Source organism: Sinocyclocheilus grahami, unplaced genomic scaffold (assembly GCF_001515645.1).
Source record: "Sinocyclocheilus grahami isolate Dianchi unplaced genomic scaffold, SAMN03320097.WGS_v1.1 scaffold118.1, whole genome shotgun sequence".
Lineage (NCBI taxonomy): Eukaryota > Metazoa > Chordata > Actinopteri > Cypriniformes > Cyprinidae > Sinocyclocheilus > Sinocyclocheilus grahami.
This window is the reverse complement of record NW_015505297.1, coordinates 1,570,681-1,591,464: the sequence shown is the minus strand read 5'-3', so window position 1 is coordinate 1,591,464 and position 20,784 is coordinate 1,570,681. Positions and strand designations below refer to the sequence as shown.

The window sequence follows — 20,784 nt, the reverse complement described above, 5'->3', positions numbered from 1 at the left end:
TCCGGCGGTGAAACAATGGCGGACTGATGACAGTCACTCAGGGCGGGTCTAAGGTAAGACGCCAGTCCAGTCTGTGCTGAAACGCTACTGTCAATCAAACGATCGTGGGAGGGGCCTGTCTGTGTGACGTCACACAGACAGGCATCTGAGATCGGCTCGATTTGAGAAAGGGGAAAACATTTAACCAGATAAAAAAAAAACACTGGGTGGATTTTTATCATTATATGGTGGTTGTGTACACACACTGCCAACACACATTTCAGTTCAAACAACTTGTAAAAGTGCATGTAGCATCCTATGACCCCTTTAACCAAAGTAGAGACAATGAGATCTCCCATTGATACAAGCAACATACTATAGAAATATCACTGTAACCAGACTCCAAATAAACAACAGACCTCCAAGTTTTTGAGGCTAAATTCCTTTGTGGTTTTGCATTTGGCTGTGCCTCTGCGGGGTCACATTTGGTGTCAAGGCAGTAAATTTGCCTGAAGTTCCTTAAAGATAATTGGATAAACCGGGAAAAGAGGTCTTCATCCACAGATTATCCACAGTTTATAGACTGTCTCCATTCTTGGCTTTCCAAAGTGCTTTCTGATCACTCTACGATCTGTTTTTCATTGGCAGGAATAGAGGTTGTCCATGCTGAAAAATTGCATCAATTAACCAACACACAGATAACCTTAACTGAAACTCAGGGAATTCAAACAAGACGTCTTATCGCCGACAAACCTTCCTCTAGTTGTTTGAGTTAACTCAGCCCTGATTGAAAGTAGACAGACTCGTCTTTCCTAACTCAATTTGCCGTAATAGATTAATGAATCTCAGCTGAGTGTTGCACTTCACAGTGAAGATGCACATTTATAGACACTGACCTGACTGGATTGATGCGGCAGGGCGACCTCTGATAAAAACAGGCCTCTATAAATAGGCCGACGACGTGTGCTTGTTTGTGTGGGCCGGAGGTCAATGTCAGGGCAGAGATGAGTGATTTAGACAATATCACTTACTGACACAAGGATCAGCACTGGAGTGTTTGGGAGAGGACATAATCTTGCCTGTCAATCCCTTCTTTTGCACTGGGTAGAAAGGGTCTATATGAGCTCAGTGATGAATGTGTTCTCACTAGACACTGTTAACGGTCAATCATCTCCTTTCTAGTGTTCTCATTGACGGGGTGAGAGCGCCGAACAGACACCTGGAGTGATAAACAACCTCCATTTAGAAATGAGAAGCATGTACGGCATGAAATGATACATCAGCTATAGAGATTAATTACTCTTGAGAGCTTTTAAATGCATCTGTCTTTTTATAGCAAACGTAGCACCAACAGGCTGAACAGCAAGGTCAGCTTCGTATGGTGGGCAGGTAGGGAAGATTCTGGATGGGAAACACAGCTCAATATACTAATTCCACACACAAACTCACATCTTATTTCTCTGTATGTAACAGCACAGCCAGAATCAATTTGCACATGCAATTCCACGCAGTCGTCTTTAATATACAAGTAACAAGGAACAGTGAGGATGTTGTAGCTAATTAGACATTATTTATAGCGCCAACCACTAACACTCAGCTTCATTACACTGTGACCTAATGAGGCTGTCGTAACCAAATGCTGGAAATCTTAACATGTATTCATTACTCAAAGTTCATTCCAGTAACTTTTTATTTACATAAACTAGATGCAGTAAATTCTAAACACTAACCATAGTAGATAGATAGATAGATAGATAGATAGATAGATAGATAGATAGATAGATAGATAGATAGATAGATAGATAGATAGATAGATAGATAGATAGATAGATAGATAGATAGATAGATAGACAGATAGACGTTTGTGGTCAGTAAAATTATTTTCTTGAAAGAAATTAATATTATTATTTGGCACAATACATTAAATTAAACAAAAGTGACATTAAAGGCACATATGATGTTACAAAAGATTTATATTTTAAATAAATGCTATTCTTTTGAACTTTCAATTCATAATTGATGATTATTGAATGTTCATGCCACACCGAAGACTGGAGTAATAGCTGCTGAAAATGTGGCTTTGCTAACACAGAAATAAATTGCATGTTAAAATATATTAAAATAGAAATAGTTATTTTGAATTGTAATACTATTTCACAATATTAATAGTAGATAGATAGATAGATAGATAGATAGATAGATAGATAGATAGATAGATAGATAGATAGATAGATAGATAGATAGATAGATAGATAGATAGATAGATAGACAGATAGACGTTTGTGGTCAGTAAAATTATTTTCTTGAAAGAAATTAATATTATTATTTGGCACAATACATTAAATTAAACAAAAGTGACATTAAAGGCACATATGATGTTACAAAAGATTTATATTTTAAATAAATGCTATTCTTTTGAACTTTCAATTCATAATTGATGATTATTGAATGTTCATGCCACACCGAAGACTGGAGTAATAGCTGCTGAAAATGTGGCTTTGCTAACACAGAAATAAATTGCATGTTAAAATATATTAAAATAGAAATAGTTATTTTGAATTGTAATACTATTTCACAATATTACGTTTTTTACTGTATTTTTTATCAAATAAATGCAGCCTTGCTGAGCATAAGAAAGCCTGCAAAGATTCACGCCTCTCAAGATGGGCTTGTCCAATGAGGAAGTCCGGAATCTCAAGAGAAGATCTCTCTGAGATACTGGGGCATTTTATGGCCCTTTGTTAGCATGGTAATTTGCATATGAAACTTGTATAACAATTATTACAGACTCTTAGAACACTACTATGTTGCGTAGGTGTAAACATACATTATACACTCTCAATTAGATCATCCGAATACGAATTCATAGATATTAACATGGTAGAGTTATATATATATGTAAGCTGACAGGAGTGTGTTTCGATTATAAGCCTGCATAACAGTATACAATTTCAAAGACAAAATACACGATGACAATAATATACCCAATGACCTGAAGGATCATGTGTGTTCATTCAAAGAAAGGTTTTCCTATTAATTAATTAGCAAAGAAAAGTCCTTCCCTTGTGGATTTTCCCTATGGGCAAGGAAGCGATTTTCTTCACCTAAATTCCAGGAGGTCGTAAATGTATCGGGTGTCAGGGTTACCATGGAACCAGGGGCCTGTTCGGCTTCCTGGGGTGTTACAGAGTATTTGTTAAATCTAGCTAACAAAATATATATTGTGTGTTTGAGTGGTCCAGACGCTACATGACTATAAAAAATAAAAAAGCACAAAAATCCTACCAACCCCAAAATATTTAATGTTGTTCATGTTGATGGATGGATGGATGGCACTGTTTAAAAAAAAAAACAACAACAACAACGCACATTTCAAAACCTGGGCACTACCTAATGAGACAGGGAGAAGCAACTGAAAGAGGGGGCGGGTCTTGTCTGCCCTTCACCTCCTTCATTGATTGGACAGATTGTGGGGTTTCATTAGGACTCTAAGCACACACCTGCTGTGAGATCAGTAGGGAGGACGTGTTCATTCCTCCATACAATCACAATCACTGAAGAATACACAGGCTATTATGATAAACAGACCCTGCAAACTGACCCCTGGGAGTCACGGTCTGATATCCAACAGTGTTAGCATTCAAACAATCCTGTGTTCTCTAGTTTGACATATCACAACCACTGCTCTCATTCACATATTAGATAAACAGAGCTCTATGGGTTATTTCTATAACACATTTTAAATGGCCTGTTGTTCTACCTACCACACATTAGACCATAAGCTTGAGCAGAGGATGCACGTCAAACATAATTTACTTTACTGATAAGTGGATTTCAATTGACCCTGCTATTGAGATGTATTTTATTACGAGTATTTGAATATATTGATGGCCCAGCTGCCTTCCCATGTAAACAGGCAGGAATAACACTGCCCGAGAGATTTTCCTCTGTGTCTTTCTTTCTCGTGACTCTATACCTGACAAGCTGCAGTGTTAGAGATAGCACACAGCTAAATACACAACCCACACTGAGTCTCAACCGCTCAAATAGATGCTCCTTCAACGCAAACTGCCTCATCCGCTGTAGGATTCTCACCATGACCGGCACCGCTACAGTATACTCTGCTGGAGCGGAGCTATAGAGTTTAGTAAACCAGCTGGTAAATAGTCAACCCATTCAGAGCAACTAGGAGACACCTAATGTTTACTGATGGAAAGAAGACTCCAGTCTTAATTAATATGCCCTGTTGCTATGGCGATGTGTTTTTTTCTAATTGTATTTTTACATCAATTTACAGTCAACATGGATATGAACTCTGAATATACAAATATAGCATTATAATACACATGGACACATTATCCACCTTCCCTTATTGACATTCCACTTCAAAATTAAAAGAATAAGTAATTAGGTCATTTTCAAATAATAAAGCAAGCATGAAATGGTATGGACTTCTGTAATATTATATATGTGATAATGCATATTAACTTCCAATATGGAACAGAACAGAAAACCCTTTTTGATTGGATCATGAAATGCTAGATATGACATCAATCAGCAAATTTCCATATATTAAAAATGACAAAAAAACGAAAACAGGGTTAGTGTGTGTGTGTGGGTGTGTGTGAGAACAAAAGTCATTTTACAGGTGGTGGAAGTTATGTTTTGATGAAAGATGAAAAACTAATAGCATGTACTAATCAATCATGCACAATAATATGAGGGGCATTTAATAGTCAAGTAAATTTTGATTTCTTGCTGTCTTTAAATATGGCTAGTGGAAAATCACTGACAGTTATTTGCCTCTCTCAGCAGTGATTGTATTTACATGCACATTTGCTAAATGAACACACACTCAATCACACAGTCTTTGTGTTGTCATCAAGGGCTTATGCTATTTCTATGCCTGTGGGCGTTGTTTTCTTCATATTCAGTTTAAAATTACAAACTGGCATGCAGAGCACTCACACAGGAGTCGTTTCCTTAAAAACAAACACACACACAAATATGTGGCCTTTCTCCTCAGCCTACGGCTGTCAGCACTGACTTGGGAAGTCAGAGGCTATGCAACCTTAAAATAACACAGCGGTACTGTGGATAAACACAACAGAAGCCAGTATTTCAGGAGTAAAGGACAGAAGCTGAAAGCTGCCATTGGGTCATTCTTTGATCGCTCAGCTAGGAAACAAAAATAAACTAGAAAATAATTTCAGTTAAACATTACAATGTCAAATTGCCCTGTCTTTCATTTAATCTGCATTCCAATTCTTATTTAAAGGTGTAGTTCACCCCCAAAAAAGATTTACATTATTTTATGATTATTTACCTCATGTCTTCATAAATTCTTCATAAATTCTTCAGAATTATGGAAACGGCATACAGGATTGGAACAACTGAATGGTGAGAATAATAATTAACATTTGGGTAAACTGTTTCTATATAGATAGATAGATAGATAGATAGATAGATAGATAGATAGATAGATCGATCACAGATAAAGTTTGGACTGAGAATTGAATTTCTGGTCATTTAACAAAGAAAACTGAAATCCAATTCCAATTTATGTCACAGGAAATAGTGGCCTATTTGGACACTCCTAACAAACTGAATTGAATTTTCCCAAGCTGGCACACAAAATACCATTATTAACTTCAGATCTGAACTTTCAGAGTTCAAAATTGGGGATGCGGAGGTTCTGCAAAGTATGGCACAATATAACAGACCTATAAAATGCAATAGAAAACTGTCATTGAGTAATAGTGCAGCCTAGTAGTGCTGTGACTAAATGATGTTTTCGTGTATTGGGAGAGTATGTGCAGTAATTTTTCAAGAATCTAGGTTTGAATCGAGCCAGACCTCCCATGAGCCATTTTTCTGCTTCCATCTACTCTTTCCTCATCCCCATTTCCCTCTCTCTCCCTTTCTTTGGCTCTCAGACATTGATAAATTGCTCTGTGCTGTGCAGGTAATCCATCTTCTGAGACCCCAGACCCAAATCTTCGGGTCTGAGAGTATTCTCTGCCTCTGTTCTCGCTCTCGTTTCCCTCACATTCCCCTCAGCTCAAGGTTACTGTGCTCTGTAGTGCTGTTCAGAAACCATGCGACAAATTACTTCAACCTGAGAGGAGAAAAAAGAGGACAGGGAAACACGAAGAGTGAGGGAAAAAAGCTTGATATGCTGAAAAATGTGTGAAAAGGAGTGAAAGAGGACAAGAAAGATGTTTGGCGGTTCCTAAAAGCAATCTGCCTCCATAATGTAACTTAATGGAAATTACTGACAAATAATTGGAGTAAAAAACTGGAGTTTAGTGGCTTTTAGTCCTTATCTATTAGCTGAGGTCATCTATATTCTATTGTAATCCTAAGCATTGAAAAAGCTAATTTTTGTTGCAGTTTCAAAGAAACAGATCAAAAATACATTTTGCGCTCATTTACATCTAATTTAACAAATCTAAATTTACAATGCAAAGAAAATTTTATTATTCCTAATACTACCTGCCTATAATAACATTAGCAAGTAGAAAAGTAATGCAATACACCTGTGATATAACTACAGTCTATCTATCTATCTATCTATCTAATATAAACTCAGAATTGCAAGAAAAAAAGTCTGAATTGTGAGATAAACAGTCACAATTTATTTTTTAATCCCTTGGCGGAAACAAGCTTCCATACTCATGAGAGACCAGAAGACTGGACCACATTCAACCATAGTGTGAAAGTAGCCAATGATACACATATTATACAAAAGCATATTATATCAGCCTTTAATATGACAGCAGGTTTTACCAAGAAAGGTTGCTACTGATGTAAAGGCACTCATATTTCTTGGTGTATATGTGTGTGTTATGAACCTGACTATGTGTGTTGGCAGGTACTGGTCCACTGGTGCATGCAATAGAGACAGAATGAGCAAGGTGACATTGTCCTGACATCACACTACATCATAATTTGGACACGTGCTAGAGCTCATCTGGAGGTTAATACAGTTCTTTATTCATAATAACGAGTCACTCTGTTCCTCTACTGCATGCATGACCTCCAGCAAAGCGTAATGTCACCTTAAACTTTCACTAACCAGTCTACATGTCAAAAACCATTAAGAGCAAAGAAATACAGTCTTAATCTTAATCTTATAATGTCCTTGCAAATCTATTTTAGATCCAACTTTGGATAATCAGATGCTTGTAAAGTCAAAGTCAATCAAACATGGCCATGAAATAACCAAGTTATAAAGTTGGATCTATTTAAGAAACAACAAATGTTGAATGTTAAACGAACTTACCATCTTTTAAACATTAAAGTGACAATTGACAATTATTTAAGGTATAGTGGAATGATGGGGTACAACAAAACTCACAGACACAGATAGATAAATTAATTAAACAATTAAAATATTTTTTTATGAAAATGTGATTGATCTATTAATGAAAAAATTGTAAATATATATTTTATCATGGCAAAGTTATGCTGTTAATAAATTAATAAATATTATAAATTAATAAATATTATAAATAAAATATTATTATAATATAATATCAATATGAATTTTTATCATATATATCATAGTAATATAAAAAGCTGTTGGAATGCTGATATTCTGATATATCCAAAACTCTCTATTATCTGAAAATGAAGTATTAGTAATTAGTAATTTATTGGAAAGGTTGTTTTATCTGTTTTCTATTCTGAGACAAAAGCCCTAGTCTAACCGGTCACTATTAGATCAGCTGGAATGTTGGAAACAAAAGAAAGCTCCAGTAAAATGTATCTCTTCTGATCTAACACCATCTTCGGTTGTCCTCCTGACCTTTACGATGCCCTTGTCATTCACGGCATAATTAACCCAGCTTTTCACTCAGGCTGCGCTACACCGGTCTCACTCATCCTCTTAACCTTGTTGATTTTGCAGAGGAATGCACTTAAACCTCTCGTAAAACATGGCATTTTAGAATGAATGACTCCATCTGTTTTCTTTTTCCCCGTCTCTTTCTGAAAAAAGGTGTGCGTTTCCCTTGAACTCAACCAAACAATGGAGCCCCTCCGTCTAATTCCTCTATCTGATCATCTATCTGAATTCCTTCAGCTGATTGCATGCCATGTCAAAAACACTAATAAGTCCCTGTTAAAGGTCTGGTGTCTGGTGTTTATTTCTTTTAAAATATGGGGTTTTAGTCTTTTTCAGTCAAACAACATCGGGGCCCATTAATAATTCAAAGAAAGCCTTCTCTATGTATTACCATGGAGAAGAATGTGTAATCTTTATTAGACAAATGGACATGGGAAAAAAGCAATATAAATGGGTAAATAAATGTAAGAAGGGAATAACCAATCACAATTCAGTATGCAAATACAATTAGTGTAATGTTGAGTCATTGGAAGATTTTCTAACTTCAATCTTAAAAGAAATAAAATGCATTAAATAATATTTATAATTGATATTTGAAGACTGAATTTATTAAAGTTTGAATGGTGTTAAGTGATTTGGGCTGAATAGCAGAACATTCACTGTAAGTGACAGATTTTTCTCTCTCTCAAATGTTTGCTGTATTTTATATTATTTTCCATATAGTCTTCTTATCAAGAGTGTTTTCTGGAACTTTGAACTTCAGCTTTCCCCATGGACGAAGCGGAGTCCAACATGTAACATTTCCATCACACACTTGAGGAATTCGGCCAATCACAACGCACTGGATAGCTGGCCAATCAGAGCACACCTCGCTTTTTCAGACCGATGAGCTTTGTAAAAATCGACGCGTTTCAGAAAGGCGGGGCATAGAGGAGAAACAATAATGTACAGTATGTGGAAAATAATGTTTTTTGAACCTTAAACTGCATAAACACATTTCATTACACCAAATACACAAAATAATGTTATTTTTAGCAGCATCATATGACCCCTTTAAGAACTTCCACTCTCTTATTGACTGAGTTTCCATCATCCTTTTTAAATCAGCTGAGCTCAAAGGACATGACATGACATTTAGTCAAAAATGTCATAGTAAATAACTGCATCTAAAAAGCTTTGAAAAATAAAGTGGCAATTCAATGTTTAAAAGGCCACTAAACAAACAAATAAAATGCATTCACAATGAAAACACAATATGCAATTTGCAACACTTCCATTGCAAATTCTTCACATGTATCTAGTGAGTTTTACTGGGTAGTGGTTAATAAAACTGTGTGCATAGTTGCAATGCTTTCCTTGAGAGCACAAAACCCATACTCAGAACTCCAGCTGTAGGCTGAAACATACACATTCAACACATAAAACCATCCAGTCTCCAGAGATGCATTACACAAGTCTGTCGAAATCTTTCATACTATTTTCACACAATGACAAAGTCTCGAGTGTCTAATGTAAACCAGCTATGCTGATCGCTGCCTAAAAATCACGGCTCTACCGGACCAGGCGGTATCCTCCTTCAAGGCAGTACTGCTTTGATCATGGAGAACTTCGATCTGGCTCGGTCCAGCTAATCCCTGTGAGATCGCTCACCCATGTTCAAGGGGAAGAACCTGATGTTTTCTCTGACTTGGTTCTGGGGTGGATTACAGGCCTTCATGCTTTGGAGGATGTGCTGGCAGTGATTACGGGGTACAGCAGCAACCTGACTGGACTCTTGAAATACAGTTTTGAGTTCCACTAAAAAAAACAAACCACCCACTCCGCAAAATCTACAGTGGGTTTAGACATCTGCTGCATTTGGCACTGTGAAACTAGTTTTTATGTGTCATGGATGCTGTTCGACATCATACTGATATAATTATTATCTGAGAAAGTGTTGTATTACGCACACACACACACACACACACACACAACAAAATCACAATAATATTCCCCAAACTGTGCTGAAATTTACCAAGACACCAAGCCTGCAATCAAAATGTAAACTCAAACATTTCTCATTACCCTCATCGTATGTGAATAAATGTCTTAAAGTATTTATAGTCTAAGTGAGCTGGCACTGGATGTCAATGTAACGATCAGAAAGACATCAAGCTCCAATGTTTGGCAGTTAATTTTTGGTTGGAAATTCATTGAGTTGATGTCTTTGTCTTTAGATCAAGCTCCAGCTTTAGACTGACGTTGAATTTTGGTTACTTGATACAATGATTAAAACTAACGAAATATCAACATCTAAAGATTTTATAATTTGACATTGTGTGGATGCTAATTTATTTTGGTAGACATTGGGTTTTGATTACCATACCTTGTTACTAAATGTCAATGTCTGATGTCAATATGATTTTGGTTACTGAATTTTGGCTACTGCCACGACTGAAAACCAACAAAATATCCACGTCAAATAAACATTTACATTATACATTGTCCTGGTACTGAATTTTGGGCACGCACAATCAGAACCTATATTTAACCAAATATCAACATCTTATAACTTTGGTGGCCTTCTGGGATACTTGTACAAAAGAAGCAAAACCCACTGAATTCAAAGCCCTACAAAAGCTTTGAGCTAAAATACAGCAAGCACACCCTGAAAATAAATCTTTCAACATGTCATACCTATGAAAAGAGCAGGTTGTTAAAGGGGTCATATGATGCTGCTAAAAAGAACATTATTTTGTGTGTTTGGTATAATGAAATGTGTTTATGCGGTTTAAAGTTCAAAAAACACATTATTTTCCACATACTGTACATTATTGTTTCTCCTCTATGCCCTGCCTTTTTGAAACGCGTAGATTTTTACAAAGCTCATCGGTCTGAAAAAGCGAGGTGTGCTGTGATTGGCCAGCTATCCAGTGCGTTGTGATTGGCCGAATACCTCAAGTGTGAGATGGAAATGTTACGCCCCTCACCATAATGTTGATGCCGTGTGAGGTAGATATGTGGGGGCGTGTTAGAACGAGCCGTTTTAGGTAGGTGTGGCTGACTCTGAACTTTTATAAAGAATATTTCTTTGGATTTGAGACTTCAGTCTTTGCAACTTTACAGATCTTCTTTATGCACCAAGAGCTTGTTATACTCCAAAGAAAAAGGAAAAATGTAAATTGCATCATATGACCCCTTTAAGACTAACCATTACCTGCTGTGAGACCTTCAGTTGTAAAAAACTGAAATTAACAGTTCATAAAGCACTGGACCATGTTGTTGTGAATCTAAGTTTCAACCTATAAACAGCTTTGACTTACAATAGTTGTCAACAATCCTCCATTGTCGTAAGAAGCTATCAGGTCACAGTCTATAAAGCCACCATATATTATTCACAGTCATTTCCAACAAGAAGTAATCTGTCCCAAATGAGCACACCAAATCCTACAGAGACATGCATATTCAGTTCTCCCATTGCTGAGCTGTTTACATTTCTGCCCTAGTGACACCATTACACCCCGGCATCAAGACAAAGCCTCCCGCTGGACAGGAGGGAGTGTCATTTACAGTAGAACGCCTGCTGGATTGAGCCGACGTCAGCAACCCCTTCCCGTTTATTCCTACCAGTCTGTACTGAAAAAGCGACCTCTTTATATGATAATGCCTTGCTCACCTGAGAGGCATAAAAAGAGCATTAAACGTGTAATATGTATGAAGCTCACGCCCATCACGTGTTGCTGCCGTGGCAACAGTGCTCTGTTGGAAATGGGAGCTGTGTGTGCGCATGGGATTGAAATGAACATGCTTCTGTTTAGCGGGTGTAATCTAAAGACGAAACCTCAGGGGACGTTCACAACACAGCAAGTCCCACAGCACAAGTTCTATGAGCTGTAGGCTACTACTGTTCCAGTATTCTGCGTTCCATTCACAGTTATATTCCTACTTCAGGAACTACTTGGAAGATGACGGGTAAGCTTTGTTGGTGTTCAAATGTCAATAGAAGAACCATTTTGGGTTCTGGAAAGAATATTTTAATAATCTGAAGGATCATTTTCCATAATAACAAACCTTCATTCATAAAAATAATGGTTCTTTATTGGCATCTATGGTTCAAGGTTCTTTGGGGAAACCAAAATGGTTCTTCTATGGCATCACTGTGTTTTTTATGAAGTGGAAAGTTTCCGTGGATGTTAAAGGTTCTTCTGGAACCAAAGATGCCAATAAAGAACCTTTATTTTAAAGAGTAATAGCATTTATTCTGCATGTAAAAGATTATCAAAGGAGCATAATTTACTATGTTTTAAACACTTGACTCTGCAGATCTTGCTAAACATTTAAGTTTTTGCCATCAAACAATGTAGGAACTTTTAATTTATTTGAGTTTTATAAGTCAATGTTCATCACTTCCCTCTATTCTATTGCACTTTTTTAGGAGGAAATTAGAAAATTTTACTTCCAGAGTGCAATGGAACGCAGCATACTGCAAGATCTCCAGATGGATCGTATACCAGAATGAGGCTTTTCCCTTCGGTTCATGTCACAACACTGCTCACTAATCATCATGTCGGTGAAGATCCTGCAGAGAAAAGCCCAAACACTTGCCCAAACAGTTACATCTCCTTTAAAATTGCCTCCGGCTTAAAGAGCGCTCTCATGGCCACCTCTCCAGTGATCCCCTCTCCTTTCCATCAGCCCCTCCACCTCCAGCTCATTTTAATGGGCACCTGCAGGTCACTTGCAGCTGGCAGAACTGGCCATAAAATCTGGAGACCAACAGCAGGTCTGAAACACGAGCCACGGGCACATCAGATCAATGGTGCTCTTAAAAAACAGCAAAATACTACTTTTAGTAATAATAGTTATATTATACACACACACACAGATTTATGACATCATCTTAGACACTGCCCATGATAAGGAGATCTAAATGCAGATGCAATGTTTTGGACTAGTGAGGGCCAGACTTTTTTTTTTTTTTTTTTTTTAAAGGATAAACGGTGCAATTATTGAAATGAAGAACATAATAGATGCCATATGCTTGCAAATGTTGCAACTGTGATCACGTTATATAGTTCTTAACATCTTAACACAAGCAGAGGAGTTTGTTTGTGACAGCACAGCGCCCCCTGTTCTTCTTAATGGATAATTATTGAATTGGGCAAACTGTGCTTTGGTTTCCAAAAAAACAACAAAAAAAACACTGATCAATAATTTCAAAAGATAGGGTTTGACTGTAAACCATTTCTGTCTAGGTGTAAATCATACTGATGATCTGCTTATAGGCTACAAAGCTCCCGGTATTAGACGCTGAAAATGAAATGAGCACACGGCGAAACTTGATATTTACGCACACATGCATCCAATTACGCACTGCATATTTACCTATATATATATACTTTGTGCTTATGATTTGAGCTCTTGTGGAATCCACACCAAGTTCTGGTGCAGTACTACCTCAGCCAAAACCGATTAACTAATCAAAAGGGGTAGTTAATCATAAATGCGCTTCTCTCAGCACTCACGCTCGCCACCAAAGCCACAGCATGGTATGGCGTGTTTCTTTACAGTCTGTTTCACTTAACAGACTTCTTAAATCAAAGGAAAAAGCTGTTAGTCAGCAATTAATTTCGCCCCCTTTGGCCAGTTTCATCATGATCTCAGTCTCCTGGACGCGCACTGGATCAGATAGTGGATCAGCAACACGCCGCAGTGCCGTGTATGTTCAGCACTTCGCCCCTTATGTGCAACACTTCTGTGTGTTTTCAAACACAGTTTCATGCAAACTGCTATTTTTTCTTTCTCTTTATTTATTTGATTGTTTATTTTGTAAGCTGTGATTTGTTTTGCTAGTGAGAACAGCCAAACTATGATAAAAGAAGGGAATTAGTCGATAAATAGCAGTGCACGACAAAATCAAATTTAATTCTAGTTTGAAATCTTCACGTTGTACATTTCTTGGTTACTCCAAGATTATGTCCAAAATACGCACTGCAACACTGGAGTTAATGTATCACACTTCAGCATGAATATCCGATGTCATTTGTATCTGCATGACGCATTTCCATGTCAAAAACTGAATACAGAATATGCATGTGACATCAGCCTACCTTGCTAGAGTAGGGTCCGGGAATGAGTAGTTGTAATGCCTGTCTCTTCAGCTCCACCAGCCGTGCGTTGCAGTTCTCGCACCAGATGCCCCGATCAGAACCAGGTGAGCTCCCGCTACCCGAGGCTGGAGAACCAGTGCCGAACCCTGGAGATCCGCCTAAAGAACCGGGTGAACCGGTGCTGATTCCAGGAGATATCGTAACAGGTGAGCCGGAGAAAGAGCCCGGGGATGATATTCCTGATCCGGGGGACGGGGTTCCAGAGGACCCGGGCATGGAGCCCGCACCTTCAGGGACCGGGCGACTGGCGCTCCGAGACTCCTCATAAGCCTTTCGGTACCAGGTTTCAGGAGAGAATGATGCTGACTTCGTAGGGGATGAATCGGTCATCTGCAAGAAATGATAGTTGCGGATGAAAAGCAGTGATTGAAACATTAATGTCTGGGTTACAGATATGGTAAATGTGAAAAAAAGTGTGCAAAGTGGTTTATTATTTTGCATATTGAGTTTGACATTGAATTAGATTGTTGATTTTCTTCACAAGAAGATCATTTATTGCCCTGAATATGCACATAACTTTACATAAAATAGCTATAATAAACATAATAAATCTTACCCCATATTTTCTACTCCTGGTCCCAGATCTTTCTTTATTCCCTGTTAGAGAGGTCATGATAAAGCCTGATAGAGAGGGACTGATTAAATAACTGTGCTCCTTGTTACATCCACAACTAAAAGATCCAAAAATCAATCTCTGGCCAGTTCAGTAGCCCTACTGAAGTCCAGTCTCAGCGACTAGTACCATGCAGAAATCTATCCATCTTCCACAGTGGAATATGAATAACAGATGGTCCAATCTGAAATGTCCAACAGTGGATAATCCAGTTCTTTCTTATGCTCTCTGCTATGCTGAATCCATGTGCAGTGCTTTAGATTTCACAGCATCCCAGCACAGGAGCATTTTCCCATGCATATGGACTTGTGTGAAGCGCAGTCTGACAGTAGATCAGGTTGTTGGAGGACTGATCTCTGCGCTGCTCTCACTCCAGAGGAGCGCACACATCTGTCTCTGGGTAGACTGGCCACGCCCCATCCGCGCCTCTCAGCGAATAGCATGTCCGAGATCTACTGATTGACATGTGGGAGTGTACTGTTGTCCACACGCTAAACTAAACTACTAGTTTCTTTATTAAAAGTCAATTTTGACTTTCGGAAATTCTATCAGTGTTGTTCTGTTAGCAGTTCGTCTCGCGCAACAAAAATGGTATTGAACCAAATATCAACTATATGTTTATCTACGTATTTTTATTTATATGTGCAGATTTATAATAAATAATAATGACACCATTAGCCTAATCTAACTTATGTGGTTACTCAAAAACGTGTATAATCTACATAAATGTAAAAATACACACACACACATTTTTTTAACACCATTTAAGAATCAACGAACGCGAATCAATCAAAAATTCAATACGATTTGGAGCATAATATTAGCAATATAAAAAAAAGCAAATCTATTTAAAACGGTATAATATTATTTTTTTTAAATAATATTATGATCAGTGTTGGGGAAAGTTACTTTTAAAAGTAATGCATTACAATATTGCATTACGCCATAAAAAAAGTAACTAATTACGGTACTTAGTTACTTTCTATGGAAAGTAATGCATTACGTTACTTTTTAAATCTGGACAGGGCTTGCTTGTTTGTTTTTAAAATAAAAAAGTTATATTTTTGGCAAATATAAAAGTCTTTTCACACCAAAAGTGAAATGAATAAGCCTCAGGCTGAAGGAAAAGTAAATTCATGTCCGTACAGTAGAATGCAGAAGAAGAAATTTCAACACTTCAGCAATAAACAAAGACACAAATGTTTGTCTAGAGTAATTTGTGCTTATTAGTACGGTTGAACTGGATCATCGAAGGTCAGAAGCAAAGACATCGGTTAATAGAATGGGATTAAATACATAAAGAATATTTGTGTTGTTTAACATTTAATTATTGCAGGTTTTAGTCTGAGTTGCATTATTTTTATTCATTTTGAGGAATACTGAATCTGTTTTTTTTTTTAATTAATGCATATTCATATTTATTTTAGAACTACAGTAACATCTTCTGATTTCTCTCAACATGGGGACAGGAGAGCTGTCAGTCAAGAAATTGGAAAAAAAAAGTAACTTGCTTTACTTATTTGAAAAAGTTACTCAGATATTCTCAAAAGCAATGCGTTACTTTTCTAGTTACTTGAAAAAAGTAATCTGATTACGTAACTTGCGTTACTTGTAATATATTACCCCCAACACTGATCATGATATTAAAATATTATAGTGTTCCAGGTCAAATGCTCAAAAATCTTCAACTGCTTACACTGCCTGCAAACATGTCATTTGAACCAAGTATATACACTTATTATGAAACCAACAACAAACATTTGCAATATCATTTTGCAATATTTGGCAGTATTTCTTAATTGACCAAACGCTGTTGAATTGGCATGAAAACAAATGGGCAGTATTGTTTTGGCTGTATTGTTAGTAGGAATTTGAAGGGACATTTTGTAAGCATGGGAAAGTAGCGCCACCTACTGCTCACACACCTAAATTAAACACTCCTAACCATAACACACCGCTTTGAGACTCTCAACAGTAAGAAATTAGCAAACGACCATCAGTTTTTAGTCAAATGAAACAGTACTGCTTTATCGTACATTCTTAAGATAAAGATACACATACCTATATAACCTTAGCATAAACAAAGAGGAAACTGTCATAAACCTAAAAACTCAGCATTGTCCAGATTATTTGTTAATCTATCCTTGAACCACTGAATCTTCACCTTTACTTTATGATACATAAAAAAGTATATATAAACAGGAAAGCCTGAGATGGTTATTGTAGCCTTTTCCAGTTTTTACAATATTGTACACAATACCTCATGCACTATTTGGGGTTTCTCAAATTACAGATTACTCAATATATTTAGTTTCACACTATTCTCTGAGAGTAATGCATTTCATTGTTGTGTAAGGTATACTGATAAAGTACGCCCAGAATTTTTTTTTCGAACTATAATGTTCAATTGTAATACAATTACATTGTATCAGTGATCAGTTCTTTTTTTTCTTCATCAGAGAACTGCTTCTCTGGTCAGTTCACAGAGGGCAACTCATGGGACACAGGTTAATTAGAAAAAAATGAGCTGCAAGAATATGCCACCCCTTCATAAAACCTGTGGTATCAGAGTCTGCTAATGAAACTGAAAGAAGAAAGACACCACACACTGACTTTATAATGAAGCTAAACCTGCTTCATTAATAGGGAGAATGATCATCAGTCCATGATACACCCTCTCAGTCTTGCACACATTCTCCACTTTAAAGCCTATTTGAATAATTATGAATAGAGTAAAATATCATATTGTGTAATTTTGCCAAACTATACAATAAGGAAAGAGTATTTGGGCATTATGAACACCATTAATGATGTATACCATGGGTAAAGAGTCAAAATAACATGTGCAGTATATTATTTATTATGGTAACTGAGATGATTTTGTTTATGATACCTTGATCCTAACCTATAAAACTACTTATTCATTTGATCTATTCATGCCATCAGCCATCATCGAGTGTCATCAAAGGTCATCATGCTCACAAAGTCCTTGTAGAGAATGACATTTTTATCAGGATCAACAGCTGCAGACAGCATTTCATCTATCTCTTCCTGTGTGAAGGGCTCTCCTTCAGAAGACAGAGAAATGAAAAACTTTTGCACATCGCATTGCACATCGATTTCAAAATGTCAGAAGCCTATACTAAAATACAAACGACTATTTTCAATAGTCATAATTGACATACCTTCTTGTGTTAAATACTTGGTGAGTTCCTCTGGTTCCAAGTGGCCTTTTTTCTGTTGATCTAACACCTTTAAAGAGAGATAACAGCACCATTACATTAATTCATTCCATTGAGGTCTTCATTTTTATATCCAGTTTAAGGTTTTTGAAGGTTTTTTTTTTCTCTGTAGTGTATCCAAGGTAAATTCAAACAACAAAAGAAGAATAACAAAAATGTTTAAGTGTCAGAGCATTAGGCACCTCAAAGGCCTGAAGGAGCAGGTCTTCTGTAATAGGACGAAACCTGCAATAAAACGGAAGCAGAGCTAAAACTGTCACCAATACTGGACTTTTCGATCAAAAATGTGTAAAGTGGTTCATCTATGTTTCACCGTTTAAAACACTTAATTGAATTTTTTTAAGCATATTTTTTGGGCATGTTTTCAGGTGTACAATTGGAAATAATAGTTTCCAGTGTTGGTGGTGGCCAGTGTTATTTTAGAATTATTTTTATATAAATGATTTCTAATATTTTGAATTAACTTTTATTTTTTATGTTTTTGTTTTAAATTAATTTTACGTTTTAGTATTTTGAATGTGCATTTGCACATTTTTATTAATGTTATAATATATATATACAGTGGGGCAAAAAAGTATTTAGTCAGCCACCAATTGTGCAAGTTCTCCCACTTAAAAAGATGAGAGAGGCCTGTAATTTTCATCATAGGTATACCTCAACTATGAGAGACAAAATGAGAAAAAAAATCCAGAAAATCACATTGTAGGTTTTTTTTCTCATTTTGTCTCTCATAGTTGAGGTATACCTATGATGAAAATTACAGGCCTCTCTCATCTTTTTAAGTGGGAGAACTTGCACAATTGGTGGCTGACTATATACTTTTTTTCCCCACTGTATATATATATATATATATATATATTACACGCGAAAGGTCCCCGGTTTGAAACCGGGCAGAAACATCCTGTAGCTTTTGGGGAAGTCGTGGCCTAACGGTTAGAGAGTCGGACTTGTAACCCAAAGGTTGCGGGTTCGAGTCTCGTACCGGCAGGGATTGTAGGGGGGGGGAGTGAATGTACAGCGCTCTCTTCCACCTTCAATACCACGACTGAGGTGCCCTTGAGCAAGGCACCGAATCCCCAACTGCTCCCCGGGTGCCGCAGCATAGATGGCTGTGTTCACGTGTGTGTGCACTTTGGATGGGTTAAATGCAGAGCACTAATTCTGAGTATGGGTCACCATACTTGGCCACATGTCACTTCACTATATTTTATATTATTATTTATTTTATTTAGTTGCCAAGGCAACTTTTCTCATTTAAGTTTTTTTTAAGTTCACTTTTTCTTCTAATACTTATTTTAGTTTCAGCTTTATTTCAATTACCAAAACTATTTTTAGTAATTTTAGGGAACAATAACAACACTATCTGTAAAAGTTAGGAAAAAAATTGCATAAGTATAACTCAGAAATCTCTTGGATGACATGAAAGTAATTTTTTTAATAATTTATATTTTAAATAACAAAATGGCCATATTAGACAACACCATTTAGACATAGAAAGACACTTACATTTAGTCATTTAGCAGACGCTTTTATCCAAAGCGACTTACAAATGAGGACAATGGAAGCAATCAAAACTAACAAAACAGCAATGATATACATGTGCTATAACAAGTCTCAGTTAGCTTAAAAACAATCTGTTTTGGCAGGGATATCTGATTATTTGTAATTTTGCAGAAAGCTCAAGATGAATGTGATTTGACCTATTGACCCTAATCACTTCACTCTCAGTGACAGTCTTACTTGCGCTCCAGCAGGATTTTAGTAATAGTTGGAAGAAACTTCTCATAGCGCACAAACCCAGTGGGCTCTTCGTCTTCAAGCTGTAGAAACATCATAATTTCTTATCTACTCAGCCTGCAAGAGTCAATATCTAAATGAGCCAAATGTAAAAACAAACCACAGACCTCAGCAATGATATCATGTAGTTCCGCTTCCGATGGAAAACAGCCAAGTGAACGGATAATGGTGCCTATTTCTCTTTTACAATGAAAAATATCAGTGTTAAACTTACAAGACACCCTCACATGTAGAAAACAAACAGGTGTCAGAGAGCAAATCTGAAGAAAACTCTGAAATGTTACCTGACATCAACAGTCTTGTTGGATTCGTGATCAAACACCTCAAATGCGTTACTTATCCTCTTTTGAGTTTCGGTTATAATAGATTCTGAAAAAAAAGAAAATTATGTATTTCAGCAAATTTTACAAAGACGTCTAATTTTAGACGTCTCAGTTAATGCTGTATCCTATGTATTTAATTTACTATACTTTAATTATATTTTATTTTCCAAGCAACTGGCAGTCTTGTGCTGTCTCTTTTACTTTACAACGTTAGCTAGCTATTTATTCGATACTTTAAACAAAGCATTTAGTGGATAGCAATTGTAATAATGACAACTGAGCTACAAACAACACGTAAGAGTACAAATGCTACAATGTATATCGTAAGCTTGAAAGGAAAGAAAGTTTAAAGTAACAACATTACCTGCGTTGGACTTGTCCGCCATGTCTGGGCAACACTGGTTGCTAGGTAACGTGAACACTGAGTCACTGACTGGTCTTGTGATTATTTGTTCGTGACGTCGTTACTCACGTTGCAGTTTTGAAAAACAAATTTCTCACACTTTATTACAAAAATGTAGCTATTATTAAAAAAAAGAAGAAAAAAACAACAACGAAATGCGCTCTTGTGGCATTGAATAATAAAACTATACTACAATATTAAATGAGCAATATTTAATAGGTATTACTAAACAGTAATAATGAAAATATTTGTTTATTATTTGCCACCTGTACTGTATTCATTTATTTATTAACTGCATTCTATGTGCACATGAAAACTGACTGTAATTGTTTTGAAAACCACATTTCTCTAAAATGTATCATATATATACGTAGCTCTCATGAAATCCAAAATGAGCCAATATTTGGCATGACATTTCAAAATGTCTCA

General features: G+C 36.6%; 2 protein-coding genes across 2 annotated transcripts; both read right to left on the bottom strand.

Moving 5' to 3' along the window:
* Nucleotides 1-1,135: 1,135 nt before the first annotated feature.
* Nucleotides 1,136-14,922, bottom strand: LOC107589673 (kinesin-like protein KIF26B). Its single transcript, XM_016278175.1, has 3 exons — nucleotides 14,534-14,922; nucleotides 13,918-14,307; nucleotides 1,136-1,198 (listed from the first exon to the last, which is right to left on the bottom strand). The coding sequence occupies exons 1-3, from the start codon at nucleotides 14,588-14,590 to the stop codon at nucleotides 1,136-1,138; spliced, it is 510 nt and encodes a 169-aa protein (XP_016133661.1). The 5' UTR covers nucleotides 14,591-14,922.
* Nucleotides 14,923-16,431: 1,509 nt separating this feature from the next.
* On the bottom strand, nucleotides 16,432-20,389 carry efcab2 (EF-hand calcium binding domain 2). Its single transcript, XM_016278187.1, has 7 exons — nucleotides 20,317-20,389; nucleotides 19,914-19,998; nucleotides 19,737-19,809; nucleotides 19,573-19,652; nucleotides 18,015-18,057; nucleotides 17,776-17,842; nucleotides 16,432-17,658 (listed from the first exon to the last, which is right to left on the bottom strand). Exons 1-7 carry the CDS (start codon nucleotides 20,336-20,338, stop codon nucleotides 17,540-17,542), a joined length of 489 nt encoding a protein of 162 aa, XP_016133673.1. The 5' UTR covers nucleotides 20,339-20,389; the 3' UTR covers nucleotides 16,432-17,539.
* Nucleotides 20,390-20,784: the final 395 nt, after the last annotated feature.

What these genes read in the sequence shown, in the direction of transcription:
- LOC107589673 (XM_016278175.1), bottom strand. Translation starts at nt 14,590, where the DNA reads ATGACCTCTCTAACAGGGAATAAAGAAAGATCTGGGACCAGGAGTAGA. An exon ending in CCAGGAGTAGAAAATATGGG is followed by an intron (nt 14,308 to 14,533) that starts GTAAGATTTATT and finishes CATTTCTTGCAG; the next exon opens with ATGACCGATTCATCCCCTAC. An exon ending in CCGGACCCTACTCTAGCAAG is followed by an intron (nt 1,199 to 13,917) that starts GTAGGCTGATGT and finishes TTATCACTCCAG; the next exon opens with GTGTCTGTTCGGCGCTCTCA.
- efcab2 (XM_016278187.1), bottom strand. Translation starts at nt 20,338, where the DNA reads ATGGCGGACAAGTCCAACGCAG. An exon ending in TACATGATATCATTGCTGAG is followed by an intron (nt 19,653 to 19,736) that starts GTCTGTGGTTTG and finishes ATGTTTCTACAG; the next exon opens with CTTGAAGACGAAGAGCCCAC. An exon ending in AAAATCCTGCTGGAGCGCAA is followed by an intron (nt 18,058 to 19,572) that starts GTAAGACTGTCA and finishes GTTTTATTGCAG; the next exon opens with GTTTCGTCCTATTACAGAAG.